Genomic DNA, 13867 nt, shown 5'->3' with positions numbered 1-13867 from the left:
GTCTGCATTCTTTTCGCCCACACCTCTCGTGTTCCTGTGGAGGTACTGCTGGTGATATGTCCTCTCTCCTGGTCTTCTCCTCAACAGAACAAGATCCCCGGCCGTCCATCACACCGGTAAGGCCCAACCTGTCACTGTGTGCCAACTCTCCCTCTTTGTACCTCGGGTCATTACAATATTTTTCACATGTGCACCTGCAGAAAAAGGAATGTGGCGATTTTAATGTGGAATTTACGGTGATGAGTGACTGTTGCCCACAGGTGGCCATTTTTATATCTTTGACTTTGACAAAGTGGTTCTCAGTCCAAACATTTTAAGAACCGCTGCTGCAGAAGATAAATATGGATGAACGCTGGCAGGCCTTTGAGATGTAAATGAAAATGAATGGGCCAGTTCAAATGGCGCTATCCCAAAAAAGTCCTGAACAAAGCAACACCGTTGTGGGGAGTGCGTCACGAGATGACCCAAACACCTTACTGCCTTAAACAGAAATGAAAAGTGAATTTTACATTCAAACTGTGCTCAAACTGTCAAAAACACCGACCTAATATTAACACTGAGAAAAAGATTAAAGACAAGAAATGACCACCACTGCATTTTTTTTCAGATAATGTGCATCATGAGAGGTGTTGTTTTAAAATAAACCCATTTGACTGCGTGTCTGAACAGCAGTGCACTTTAGTTAACAGCTTTTTCACATTCACGCCGTAACCTTTATTGTTCTTGATGCTCAATTTACCTTTCAGCTAATTTTAAACAGCGCAGTTATTACATCCATAATAGCAATGGATTCTTCCAATTAAGTCCTACGGCAGCTGGTTAAAACTTTTAAAGTGCATCATCATACAGTATGTGAAATGCTGATTTGGAAAAGAAATGGTACAAATCAAAATAAAAGGTATAACCTGGTCAACAGGAATATCCACTTGCAAGAATTCTGCTTCTTCTACCTCTCCGGCGTCTCTCGATTCAGGCCTTTCGTCGTAAGCTTTGGAAGGTTTGTCACCTGCAAAACACAATAACGAGAAAGATGATCCAACAGTGCCATTATGTGGCAAGACGGACAAACTGCAGCGAGTATTGTCAGAAGCTGGATACAGTGTAGCCACAAATTCACACGTGTTAAACAAGTTAGTATTTGGAATTTGTTCATTTCTGGTGGTAAATCAATTGTAGCTTTTGCTTAAATGATGTTTTTAGTCCTTGCTCTTTTGGATTAAATACAGATTTAAAAATTAGAAAAAAAACATATAGCATAAAAAGAAAGAATAGCTTCAAATAGGTAAAACATTATTTTACGCATTAAAGCCTCAATTAGAAATTCATAGCTAAATGATTGACTGTGGGAGGCACGGTGGCGCAGTGGTAGCGCTGCGTGGAGTTTGCATGTTCTCCCCATGTCTGCATGGGTTTCCTCCCACAGTCCAAAGACATTGTATTGGTGGTCCTAAATTGTGCTTGGTGTGTGTGTGTGTGTGTGTGCCCTGCGGTGGGCTGGTGCCCTGCCTGGGGTTTGTTCCTGCCTTGTGCCCTGTGTTGGCTGGGATTGGCTCCAGCAGACCCCCGTGACCCTGTGTTAGGATATAGTGGGTTGGAAGATGACTGAAGATGATTGACTGTTTCCCCTAGTATTCACAAATGAAAAAGGCACAAAATCAACTATTATTTGCCAATGAGCGTAAATATATCATAAAATAATGTGAAATTTTCCTCTAGCACAAAAATGATAGAAAACAACTTATTGTGTGATAGAAAGAAATGTTTCAAACTAGCAGTTTTCATAGCTCACATATCCCAGAAGCCTAATCGAGCAGTCAGTCAGATATGCTAAACTTTCAAGTACATTTTTCTCCCAACATTTGTTGTTAAAAAGTATAAAACTTAAGACAATGTTAATAATTCGTCCATTCACCCAACCTTCTCCTAAATCATGGGGATTTAGAGTGTATCGCACCGGCATGTAATCTAAGACAGACCCAGCTCTGGGATGAAGGCCCATACTCACTCACACTGAGCAGATTCCTAGTAAATTAGATTAGATTAGATTAGATTAGATCGATGTTTTTAATCCTAAAGGGCATACTGCAGCAGAAATATAAAAAAAACAAAGATACAGACTCAAAGGACAAACAATACAGCCAATCTATCAATCGATAAAGTAAATAAATGAATAAAAATACATTTAATGAGTACATCAGGTGGAACAATTGAACTGCCTCATTGCAGTGAGCAGAAAAGACCCTCAGAGGCACTTCTTAGCACACCATGGTGGACAGAGCCTTTGGCTAAAAGTATTCCAAGAGAGAGCGCCTCCTGGGGGGGATTTTTCATGATGGCATCCAATTCATCTTTTCCACAACAGTTTCCAGTGTGTCCAGAGGGCAAGCTTTCCTCATAAGTTTATTCAGGCATTGTGCTTCTTTTGACCTCAGGTTGCTTCCCCAGGAGACCACAATGTAGACCACCACACTGGCTACTAAGGACTGGTAGAACATTTCCAGCAGCTTGCTGCCACACATGAAAAGATGAGAGTCTCCTTAGAAAGTTCAGTCTGCTCTGGCCCTTCTTGTCCAGTGCCATTGTGTTGTCAGACCAGTTCAGTTTGTTGCTTATATGCGGGTACTTATAGTTCTGCACCACTTCTTCCTCATCTACCTGAATGGTGACTGGTCTCAGAAGCTTCTTGGCATGCTGGAAGTCCACCACCAGTTCTTTTGTCTTGCTGACGTTGAGTTGCAGGTTGTTGTCACTGCACCACAACACAAGGTCCTCCACAACCTTCCTGTACTCTGACTCATCTCCATTATGAATGCAGCCTATGATGGACAAGTCATCTGACCGTTTCTGTAGATGGCAGGTGCTGGTATTGTGCTGGAAGTCTGTTGTGTAGAGGGGTGAACAAGAAGGATGTCAGGACAGTTCCTTGAGGGCCATTTCTAACATACAGTCCCTCGGCCTCCCAGCAGCCATACCACATGGACTTCAGAACAGGTCATCCACCTGAAGCGAAGCATGTTTGAGCCCAGCCAGTACTTGGATGGAAGACCATCTAGGAAAAGCTTGGGTTGCTGCTGGAAAAGGTGCTGGTGAGGCCACCAGGGGACACTTACCCTGTGGTTTGAATGTGGATCCCAATGCCCCAGTGCAGCGATGGGGACACTGTGCTGTACAAATGGCACCATCCTTCAGGTGACATGTAAAACCAAAGTCATGACTCTGTGGTCAAAGAAAGATCCCTGGGCATCCTTTGTAAGGGGCACTTTGAGCTACTTTTTGTATGAAAATGTGCTATATAAATAAATGTTGTTGTTGTTGTAAGGTATATCGAGATGTCCAGGCAAAATTGCCTACCACAGTCTCATCATTCTGGCACCCTAATCATCCCACGTCTCTTATTGGTTATTTTTCTATCTCTCACCACTTCACAATCTTGCACTGGCGCAAAAATGGCTGTCGTTGCATCATCCACATTGATGCTACACAATAGTGGTGGCTCTGTTGGTCTAATCCACGGGTGGCCAACTCTGATCCTGGAGAACCACAGTGGCTACAGGTTTCCATTCTGACCATTTTCTTAATTAGTAATTATTTTTTTCTACAAATCAACTTTGTTCAATTTATTTGCTACTTAAGACTCTGACCCTTTAAATCAGGGCTAAGCAATGTCAGTTCTAGGGGACCGCAGTAGCTTCAAGTTTTTGTTCTAACCCAATTGCTTCATGAGACATCATTCCTTGCTGATGAGGCATTTATGTAATGAATTATTATTATTATTATTATTACCTCACTTGTTAAGATTTTGAACCCGTAATTGCTGATTTTTGTCTTACACAGCTGTATTCATTGTTTTAACTGCTCCTTATTAGCGATAAGATGCCAATGACAGCAGAACCAGCAGTTCTCCATCTGCCTTGTCTCCATTTCCACCCGTGTGTATTCATCACTGACTCTTTGGTTTAATTAAACTCTCAGAAGGAAATTGAAGGGAAAGCGAAGAACTGAAAATGACTCATCAGTTTAAGGATTCAAGTCATTTGGATGATACATGTATCATTAGAAAGGGGAAACAATCTAAGAATGAACTGACATGGTAGAGTTAGAACACTAACAAGCCATGGAATTAAATAAGCTCTGTTATTGGTGAGGATTGCCTTCTAATTAAGCAACTGGGTTGGAATAAAAACCTGCAGCCAGTACAGCTGTCCATGATCAGAGTTGGCCACCCCTGGTCTAATCTGTTCCTTTATATGAAAGTTGTACTTGGTCAATATATACAGTACATGTCTGGGACCACCATATCAGTCAGGTACTACATTCAGTCTGCATGGTGTGTATTACTTCATATTCTATTTTTCATCAAACCCCAATGTACAGTATATATTGATGTAGAGCAAGCTCCATATGAGTAAATGCATTATACATAAGCATGTACTCTGTATGTTGTGGCGGACGGACAGGACGCCCCTTCAATGTATGTTCCAGGGGAGCAACCATGGGCTGCTCAATACCTCCCCTTGCTGTGGCACTCCATATCATGGTCCTGCTTGCTTTAATTCTCCTTGAGATGTGTCCATAACGTAACTGGAGTCCACCTGAGGCAAAATGAATTGATGGCACGCTGTTTAGAAAGGCACACGTGTACCTGTGCATAGAAGGCCCCACAATTCACGTTGCATGTCAGGAGAAAAACCAAGCCATGAAATCCAAGGAACTCTCTGTAGACCTCTGTGATCAAATTGTAAAGAGGCTTAGATTAGGACAAGTGGATAAAACCATATTTAAACCTTGGGAGCACAGTGGCCACAAAAATTGTGAAATGGAAGAAGTTTGGAACCACTGGGACTCTTTCTAGAGATGGCCATTTGACCAAATTGAGAGAGTGGGCAAGAAGGGCCTTGGTCAAGGTGGTGACCAAGAACTCAATGGTCACTCTAACAGAGCTTCAGAAGTCCTCTGCTGAGATGGAAGAACCTGTCAGAAATCATCTCAGTAGCACTCCTTCAGTCAGGCATTTATGGTTGAGTGGAAAACTCCTGCTTGGAGTTTGCCAAACAGCATTTAAAGGACTTTTGAGAGTGTGAGAAAAAAAAAGATTCACTGATCTGATGAGACAAAAACAGAACTCCAAGCATTATATCTGGTAAAGGCCAGGCACTTCTCTTCACCTGCCCTGATGGTGGCAGCATCATGCTGTTGTGGTGCTTCTCAGTAGCAGTGGCAGAAAGACTGGTCAGAATTGAATGACTGATGAATGCAGCCAAACAGAGAGAGGTCCTTGAAGAAATCCTGCTCCAGAGTGCATGCAGCCTCAGACTTGGGTGACAGTTCATCTTTCGGTATGACAATGACCTGAAGCATACAGCCAAGCCAATGCTGGAGTAAACTTTAGGACAAGTCTTTGATTGTTCCTGTGTGGCCCAGCCAAAGCCTAGACTTAAACTCCATAGAGCATCTATGGAGAGACTTGGAGATGACAGTCTACATATGCTCCACATCTAATGGACCTTGAAAGGATCAGCCAGGAAGAATGGGATAAACAGCCCATATCCAGCTGCATAAAACATCTTGGAGCTGTAACTGCTGCCAAAGGGGCTTCTACAAAGTATTGAATTGAGGGTCTGAACACTTCTAAGAATGAGGGATTTCAGTTTGAAAGATTTTTGAAAAATTTGCAAATCTTTGTAAAAACATGTGTTCACTTTGTCATTAAGGGTTATTGGGTGAATATTGATGGACAAAAATGGTAAATTTATCCAGTTAAAATTAAATATTCGACACAATAAGGCATGGATACAGCGAAGGAGACTGAATACTTCCTGAGTCCATCATATTCATTTCGCTGACAGCACACGCAATACGAAATGCGCCTTGAAATTAAAACTATCATTTTCACTCATCAAAGTTGAGAGGGCGGGCTCTAGCGAGTACTGTGTTTTGATTGGTGATGTGTGGTGTCCGCCTGATGCGGTAGTTTTTGTGCACACTATAGGCAATTCACCAATCACAAAACAGTATTCAATACTTGCACCTTAAACAGGTGAAAATGACAGTTTTCCATTCAAGGTGTATTTCATATTGAGTGTGGTGTCACTGAAATCTATAAAATAAAAGGCAAGAGAAGGATCTTTTTTTGACAAAAAAATTCTTAATATTTTCAGTCAGAACCATCTGACCCCCACCTACTTTCAAAATGGCAGACATTTGAAAAAAACACATTCTTTGTCCTATTTCTGCATATAACTTCTGCACATGCAAAGATTAGTGTATGAAATCTTAGATGCACTAAATTTGAAACACACCCCTTCTCTTTGATTAGGTTTGCCACACCCCTTTCTTTGAACTGTTACCGCCCACTTCCACACACTGTGGACAGCATGCATGTTCTGTTAAATGAGCGCAGCCTCTTTGCATTTCTCAGCCACCGTATCTACATGTACAGTTTTTTAAGGGATTAGCTGCAAAAAAAACTTAGATTTAATTCAGTCTTTTTTGATTAATAAAGAACAGAACCTTTAATTAATATTTTATTGAAAAACTGCTAAAAAAAATATTTGATTCACTACACTTGAGATCAGCTTCTATGCATTCAACAGGGTGGTTGCTGGGGTCTTTATGTGGAATAAAGCTAAGACGACAGATTTAAATGACGGATCAGCTGCTCTGGCCCCACATATTTCTCCTGATTCTATGAGATTTGTGCTTTTCTTTCATTAAATACACAATTGCTTTAAAGCTCAACAACACACCATGGTGGTTTACATAGGACAGTGTTTAAACACCCCATGGGAATGTACGCAATCGGAAAAACTGCATGCAGGGAAAGGTTTCAAAGATATGTGCTACTCTATATGAATGCTGAAGCAGAAATTGTGCATGTTTTAGTAAAACTACAAGCTTTGCCAAGTGTGCACTGAAATGTGTATAAGGGGTCACCAAAGGCCTTGACTCCTGGGGTAACGCATGGCAAATATAAATAGCCAGAGTTCATATTACAGAATGCAAACAAAATAATTGAAAATGCTTTTCTTAGCAATATACAGTGGAATAAGAAATCATTCAGAGCCCTCCAGTTACTACACACTTTGTTGTGTTAAAGATTTCATATTAAGCGGCTAAATTTGCCATTTTTGCCCAACAATCTACACTCAATAACATTTAATGACAAAGGGAAAACATTATTTACAGAAAGGTATGCAAAGGTATAATACAACACCTATAAATATATAATGAATACCATAGTGGATGGTCTGGCATCCCACCGGGATGGGCAGCAATTCCTTACCCGGCCAGGAGGCCATAATGGATTGCAGATTGGATGGAGGCAAATAGTTCCCATTCCTTTTTGGTGTGCTGAATGAAGAAACCTGTGAAGGTACTTTTTGTACATAAAAATCCGTTTCTTTTGAATCTAAGACTGTAGTGCTGTATTTGTGTCTGGGGTTTGGGGCTTAATGATGCCTCCTATAAAGTCACTCTATATACTGTATATTCACACATACTCTATATTTACAAGTATATTTATCATTTTCAGATAGATAGATAGATAGATAGATAGATAGATAGATAGATAGATAGATAGATAGATAGATAGATAGATAGATAGATAGATAGATAGATAGAGTTTTATATATGACAGACAGACAGACAGACAGACAGACAGACAGACAGACAGACAGACAGACAGACAGACAGATAGATAGATAGATAGATAGATAGATAGATAGATAGATAGATAGATAGATAGATAGAGTTTTATATATGACAGACAGACAGACAGACAGACAGACAGACAGACAGACAGACAGATAGATAGATAGATAGATAGATAGATAGATAGATAGATAGATAGATAGATAGATCTGTTGCTATTCTATGATTAATAAAACACAAGCAGCAGATATAGATATACAGTAGATATTGTGGCAGACAACTGGGGAAGGTCCCCAACCAGGACACCCCTATGATGGAAGGACTGGGGGAGAGGACATATTGGGGACAATACCTTCCTCGAAACACAAGAGGGTGAGCCCCCCAAGGAGTACGTTGGGACCACGGGCTTGGAGCCTGTTGGGGCCCGTGGTCTCTGCCAGGGGGCGCCTGGACGCTTGCGGAGCCCTGGATGACAGCACTTCTGCCACACTTGGAATTGCTGTCAGAAGAAGGTCCAGGGGCATCTGGAGTACTTCCGGGTGACCTTGCAGCACTTCTGCCGAAACTGGAAGTGCTGCCTAAACCCAATTCGAGAGCACCTGGAGCAGTTTCGGGTGCGGTATAAGAGAGGCCGTCTCACTCCATTCAGGGAGCCAGAGTCAGGAGGTGGAGGACAGAACTTTCAGGAGAGGAGTAGAGGAGGCAGAAGAAATGAAAGAAAAGGAAAAAGAAGGAAGGAGAAAGAAGGGACTGAGTTATTCGTAGCTGATTTGTGCACTGTGTGCGGTGTAAAGGAAAAGAAAGGAAAATAAAAACCGTGTGTGCTAGGACTTGTGTCACTGTGCCAGTCTGTGTCAGGGCTGAATTCCACAATATATATACTGTATATATGAAGTAAAACATTAAAGTCTGTGTGTCCAGTCTCTCTGAGCAATTCGATTGGTCAGTTTGGTTTTGGTGTGATTGGTCAGTTTGGCTTTGGTGATGTGACGAAAGAGGAGGTGCAAGTGTGAGACACACAAGGAGGAGAAACGGCATGAGAGGCATGCGGAGAGTCACTGTCAAAGACAGCAAGTATAATGGTGGATGTGATGTGAGAAAGCCATCTCGAAAATAACGACAGAGTCTGAGAAGCTGTGCTTACGGGAACATACTCGAGAGTTAAGTGACCAATTAAGAGTCGTTCACACTCATGCAAATAAAAGGATGAAGGTCCATATACTGCAAGAGATAGCAAATATTAGACAGGTAGCATGCCTAATGTGTATATATATATATATATATATATATATATATATATATATATATATATATATATATATACTGTATATATATACTGTATATATACTGTATATTATGTAATGTGCTTTGAGTAAGTAAGAAAACCACAATATAAATGTTACTATTACTATTAATTAATTATGCAAGGACAGTTTAGCATCACCAGCTAACTTAACATTCATGTCTTTACGAGGTGATAACTTCCAAGAAACATCTTAAGATGACATTAGCAACTATCAAGTTAATAAACAAGACAGACTGAGTAATGTTCTCATAGTTCTAAACTTCTTTTTTTCTTTGCTTTATTCCCAGAATTAAAACAAGCTCCTGTCGTGATCTCCAAGTGTGCCTCACACTGCAGATCTTTCAGAAGGAGCAGCACTTCGTAGTTTAATGGACTCAAACAGGGCAGAAGGGGAAGAGGCTGTGGCCATAGCCATTTTATGAAGAGAAGGATTAAGCAGCATGTATTTTATCTCACGCAGACAATAAAGAGCTCTGCTGATATTCTATGAATAATAAAACACGAGCGGTAGTTGCACGAGGCCTCTGTATTAACACTAGGTAAATAAAGCCCATCGTCGGCTAGTGTTTTTCAAAGGCCAAAACGACAGGCGCTTGTCAGTGTTACATTTTTATCATAAAAAATCCTATTGTATGCTCTAGTAAACAAGAAAATTACACCAGAGCTACAAACAGCTAACGACCTGCATGTTTAAATAACCAGGAAAAAAAAATCATGTAATTAATCTTCTTGCAATCATGAACTTATGTGTGTGTGTATACTGTGTATATACAGTGTATATATATATATATATATATGTTCCAGCAAAAATTAGAACATTTTACCCAGACTTAATGCATTTGAAATGCGAATCTGATTGAAGTTCAGGAGTGGAGATGAAAAATCATTGCCGTAATGGCCTGCTCTGAATATTTTATGGAAATCAGTTGCATTTATTAACTGTAGTCTAAAGCGGCATGTGTGTAAGCAAGAAGCGTAATGAGACCATAAACATTTTTAATGTGATTTACCACTGAGGAGGCCTCATAAAAATCAAATTGAATGCAAAATTTTAAAATCTTGCCTCATTAAAAGCAATAGATTACGGTGAAGCCTGGAGATGACTGGCTGCTCGGTTTTTTGTCTCCATGCATGACGGGTATTGTCCCAGGATGTCCATCGACACTGGGGGAAAAAAAAATCATTCTATGCATCAGAAGGAAATTCATTAGACGCCTGTGGTCCATGGCAAGCATGACTTGGGGCGCATTTTGGAGTTTAATTGTTTTAGAGCTTTATTTCTTAGACTCTCTCTGGTTTCTAAAGCTTGTGATTACAGGTTTCCTACTCTGTTTGCACCTTGCTGGCTGCATGTGCTCTAAAGCCTTCCTATTTTATTTCCAGCTATGGTTAATGAAAGTGAGGGGAGCTGATTTCCATCATTTATTCATACATCCGCTTCTTCATTTGTTTACTCAAACCATCATCATTTTTATTCAGCTTTTGCCAACACTCAGAGGTGAGTTGATTAAGCATCCTAACTACAGCATGTGCCTAAAATGGCTTATTCCAAAGCTTGGTTGCAAAGTGCTGAGCCAACCACAAAATACAATACAATACAATTTATTTTTGTGTAGCCCAAAATCAGACAAGAAGTGCCGCAATGGGCTTTGACAGGCCCTGCCTTCCGACAGTTCCCCAGCCTTGACTCTCTAAGAAGACAAGGAAAAACTCCCAAAAAAAACCCTTGTAGGGAAAAATGGAAGAAACCTTGGGAAAGGCACTTCAAAGAGAGACCCCTTTTCAGGTAGGTTGGGCATGCAGTGGGTGTCAAAAGGAAGGGGGTCAATACAATACAATACACAGAACAGAACAAATCCTTAATACACTATAAAAATAAAACTTTTACAAGTACGGAGCAGAATTTAACAGTTGATGATATCACATAATATGATTTGGATTTGTTTAGAGTCCTGGAGATCTCAGCCATCAAGCTGCCTCCCCCATTTGCCCAGTGCTAGGCCAGCCAATCCGATGACAGAACCCCTCTTTCTCACAATTCCTGCGATCCTCCATCAGGGATGACTTTACCTTAGGCAGGCAAAACAACTTGGCAGGTGGGCCGTGGCACCAAGTGCCACATTTGAGTACCGAGTAGAGAAACAGAAAAGGTGAGGCATAGTAACAAATTCTAACTATCATGTTACTTATGTTTTAGTGCTGATGACTGACAACAGAGATGCAGTCTGTACAGTTAATCAGCAGCTCTAGTCAGGGTGTGCTAAACTGAAGTAGTGAGTCTTCAGCTGGGATTTGAAAGCTGTGACCGAAGGGGCATCTCTTATAGTAGCAGGCAGACCATTCCACAGTTTTGGGGCCCTGTAACTAAAAGCTTGACCTCCCACTGTTATTTTATTAATCCTGGGAATCATAAGCAGACCGGCATCTTGAGATCTTAATGTGCACTCTGGTTTGTAAGTCATGATAAGTTCAAACAAGTAAGCCGGACCAAAAAGCCAGTCATTTATCACAGAGGTGCCAATGTCCACAAAAATCCATGCTGTAAAGTGTCTATTATAGAAAATTGTATACTTAAAATTGGTAATCTCTATGTATATATGGCAGTGACATTCATGTCTCTGGTGACTCTTCCTATGAAGTCAGGAGACAGATTGAGAGAGCATGGGGGGTCATGAGGTCGCTGGGAAGGGGTGTTTGGCGCTCACGATATCTATGCAAAGGGACGAAGGTCCAAATCTTTAGAGTCCTGGTGCTTCCTGTCTTACTATATGGTTGTGAGACATGGACGCTATCCAGTGACCTGAGATGAAGACTGGACTCCTTTGGTACTGTGTCTCTCCGGAAAATCCATGGGTACCGTTGGTTTGACTTTGTGTCGAATGAGCGGTTACTCATGGAGTCCCGAATGAGGCACATTACCTGCATTGTGAGGGAGCGTCAGTTACAGCACTATGGCCATGTGGCGCATTTCCCTGATGATTATACAGACCACCATTATCTCTTAAAGTTAAAGTCTGGACGTGCAGGTGAGTTGAGAAGAGATAGGCCCCTTGATAAGTAGGAGAATGTAAACTCTTGGGTTGTAAATAATGGATGAGCGCTAGGAAAGAAGGAGGGTGCAGGTAGGGGCTGTCAGACAGATATGATGGACAGCAAAGAGTTTGACACCCACCCAGCCGAGAGATAATGGTAAATCAATTAGAGGCAGAGCGATGGAATGCTAGGAGTCAGATGAGCATGAACAATGGCTCAAATGATAAGAACTGTAATAAATGTAAGAGTTGCTTTTAGTTGTTTGCTCATTGTTCCATCTGAGATAAGTCTGTATGCACGCCATACTTAATTCTGAAGTCTCTGAGTGCCTTCTTGGGGGCTGAGGGCACCTCTGCCACGCCAGCCTGCTTCAACACTATCAATAGTGACACACAAATACTGTACTTGGTTGTTGTAGATTGGAGGTAAGTAAAGTGATCTGACAGCAAGGATGCTTCCCCGTCTTTTTGCTCCTAGATCTTTAACTGTCAGTGCATGTCAACTGCAGTCTATTGACAAAGGTTGACCCTTATTACTCACTCTGTGGAAAAATATTTATGAGAAACTGTATGAAAATCGGGTGGCATACTGATTTACGGCTGTTGATTCAAGGCTTCAAAGACTTGGGGTCTGCTAGTGACATGGACACACATTATTTTAAAGTGGGGATTCTATGGCTACTCTACAAAAAGAGACATGTTTAGAATAATAGCAACTGTAAATAGTCTGGGTGCGAGTCAGCATCTCATCTGAACTGGTGCAAGTTCAACATGAGTAGCCCTGTGCCAGAAAATTAAAAATGTAAATCACTTCAAACTGAAATTGACTTATCAATGGGTAGAGATGCATTAAAGTCAAGTGGCACATGTGTCTCACGGCACTGTGGGCAAACGTACCAATTAATAACCACAAAGCTGTCTAAGTGGCTTTGTTCCTCATGTTCACGTTGGTTTTTCATAGCTTGCCCGGTTTCCCTCTACATTTCAAAGACAAGACCAGAATTCAAATCCAGATCTCTTGAGCTGTGAGGTGGCAATGATATCTACTGGACCACCCTGCTTTAATACATCCATCCACTTACTAAACAACCTCTAAAGGTGGGCTGCAGGAATACAGAGCCAATCCTAGCAGGACAGGATGCCAGTCCAATGGAAGACGGGCCTGCCATGGTATGTTATGTATCTTTAGCTTCTAATATCTCACACCATCTGCAGCAATGAACATCTGAAAGGTTTGCATCAATTAGATGTTTAGGTAGCTGCGTGAAAGCAAAACCTGTGAAAAGAAAATGACTTTTAGTATTGACGGGATATATGGATCAGTGCAGGGTGGCACAGTAGATAATGCTGCTGGGGATGTATATGGTCAAGGAGCAGGACTCCACCTCCATCCTGGATGGGACACCCAGCCGCCCTCTGGGGTTTCTACACAGGTCAGTATATAGTACAATCTTCAACTTTCAGGATGTGTTAAAAATTTGTACGTTTCTGCTGTCTTGCATTAACTGAAAATTGCTACCCTACGAAAAGCCTGTTCTCTTTGCCCTATACAGAATCATTTCTTTGAACCTAATTTGTGCCATTTTTCGTCATAGGCCAGACAGAACCTTTTCGGAGGAGGAGGGCAGTGCCTCGTGCCTCATTTTTCAATGAGCTTGCAAAAAGCAGCTGATCAAAGATGATTTGCTGGACAAATGGCTCTGCTGCCCCAAGCCGTTATCTTGCATTTGCAGAGCCTGACAGTAATTGAACCTGCAAAGTCAAATATAAAAGCTGGGAAATGTGGGCCTTCCGCTGCTGGCATATGAATAGCGTATAAGTCAAGCTTAACAGTGGCATGGCATTTTGGAGGTAATGACACATCAGGTATCAGCGGCTC

At 41.3% G+C, this 13867-nt stretch overlaps 1 protein-coding gene across 9 annotated transcripts in view; it reads right to left on the bottom strand.

Moving 5' to 3' along the window:
• The window catches only part of LOC114663782 (doublecortin domain-containing protein 2-like), a 346685-nt gene that overhangs the window by 15401 nt on the left and 317417 nt on the right, over nucleotides 1-13867 (bottom strand). For all 9 annotated transcript variants that reach the window (XM_051935742.1, XM_051935741.1, XM_051935738.1 and 6 more), the window contains exon 9: nucleotides 906-1006. In XM_051935742.1, the coding sequence (XP_051791702.1) occupies nucleotides 906-1006 (101 nt within the window). The remainder of the gene's footprint in view (nucleotides 1-905; nucleotides 1007-13867) is intronic.

The sequence above is a fragment of the Erpetoichthys calabaricus genome, chromosome 13 (genome assembly GCF_900747795.2).
Source record: "Erpetoichthys calabaricus chromosome 13, fErpCal1.3, whole genome shotgun sequence".
In the NCBI taxonomy this organism is placed as follows: Eukaryota; Metazoa; Chordata; class Cladistia; order Polypteriformes; family Polypteridae; genus Erpetoichthys; species Erpetoichthys calabaricus.
This window is presented reverse-complemented; position numbering and strand designations above follow the sequence as displayed.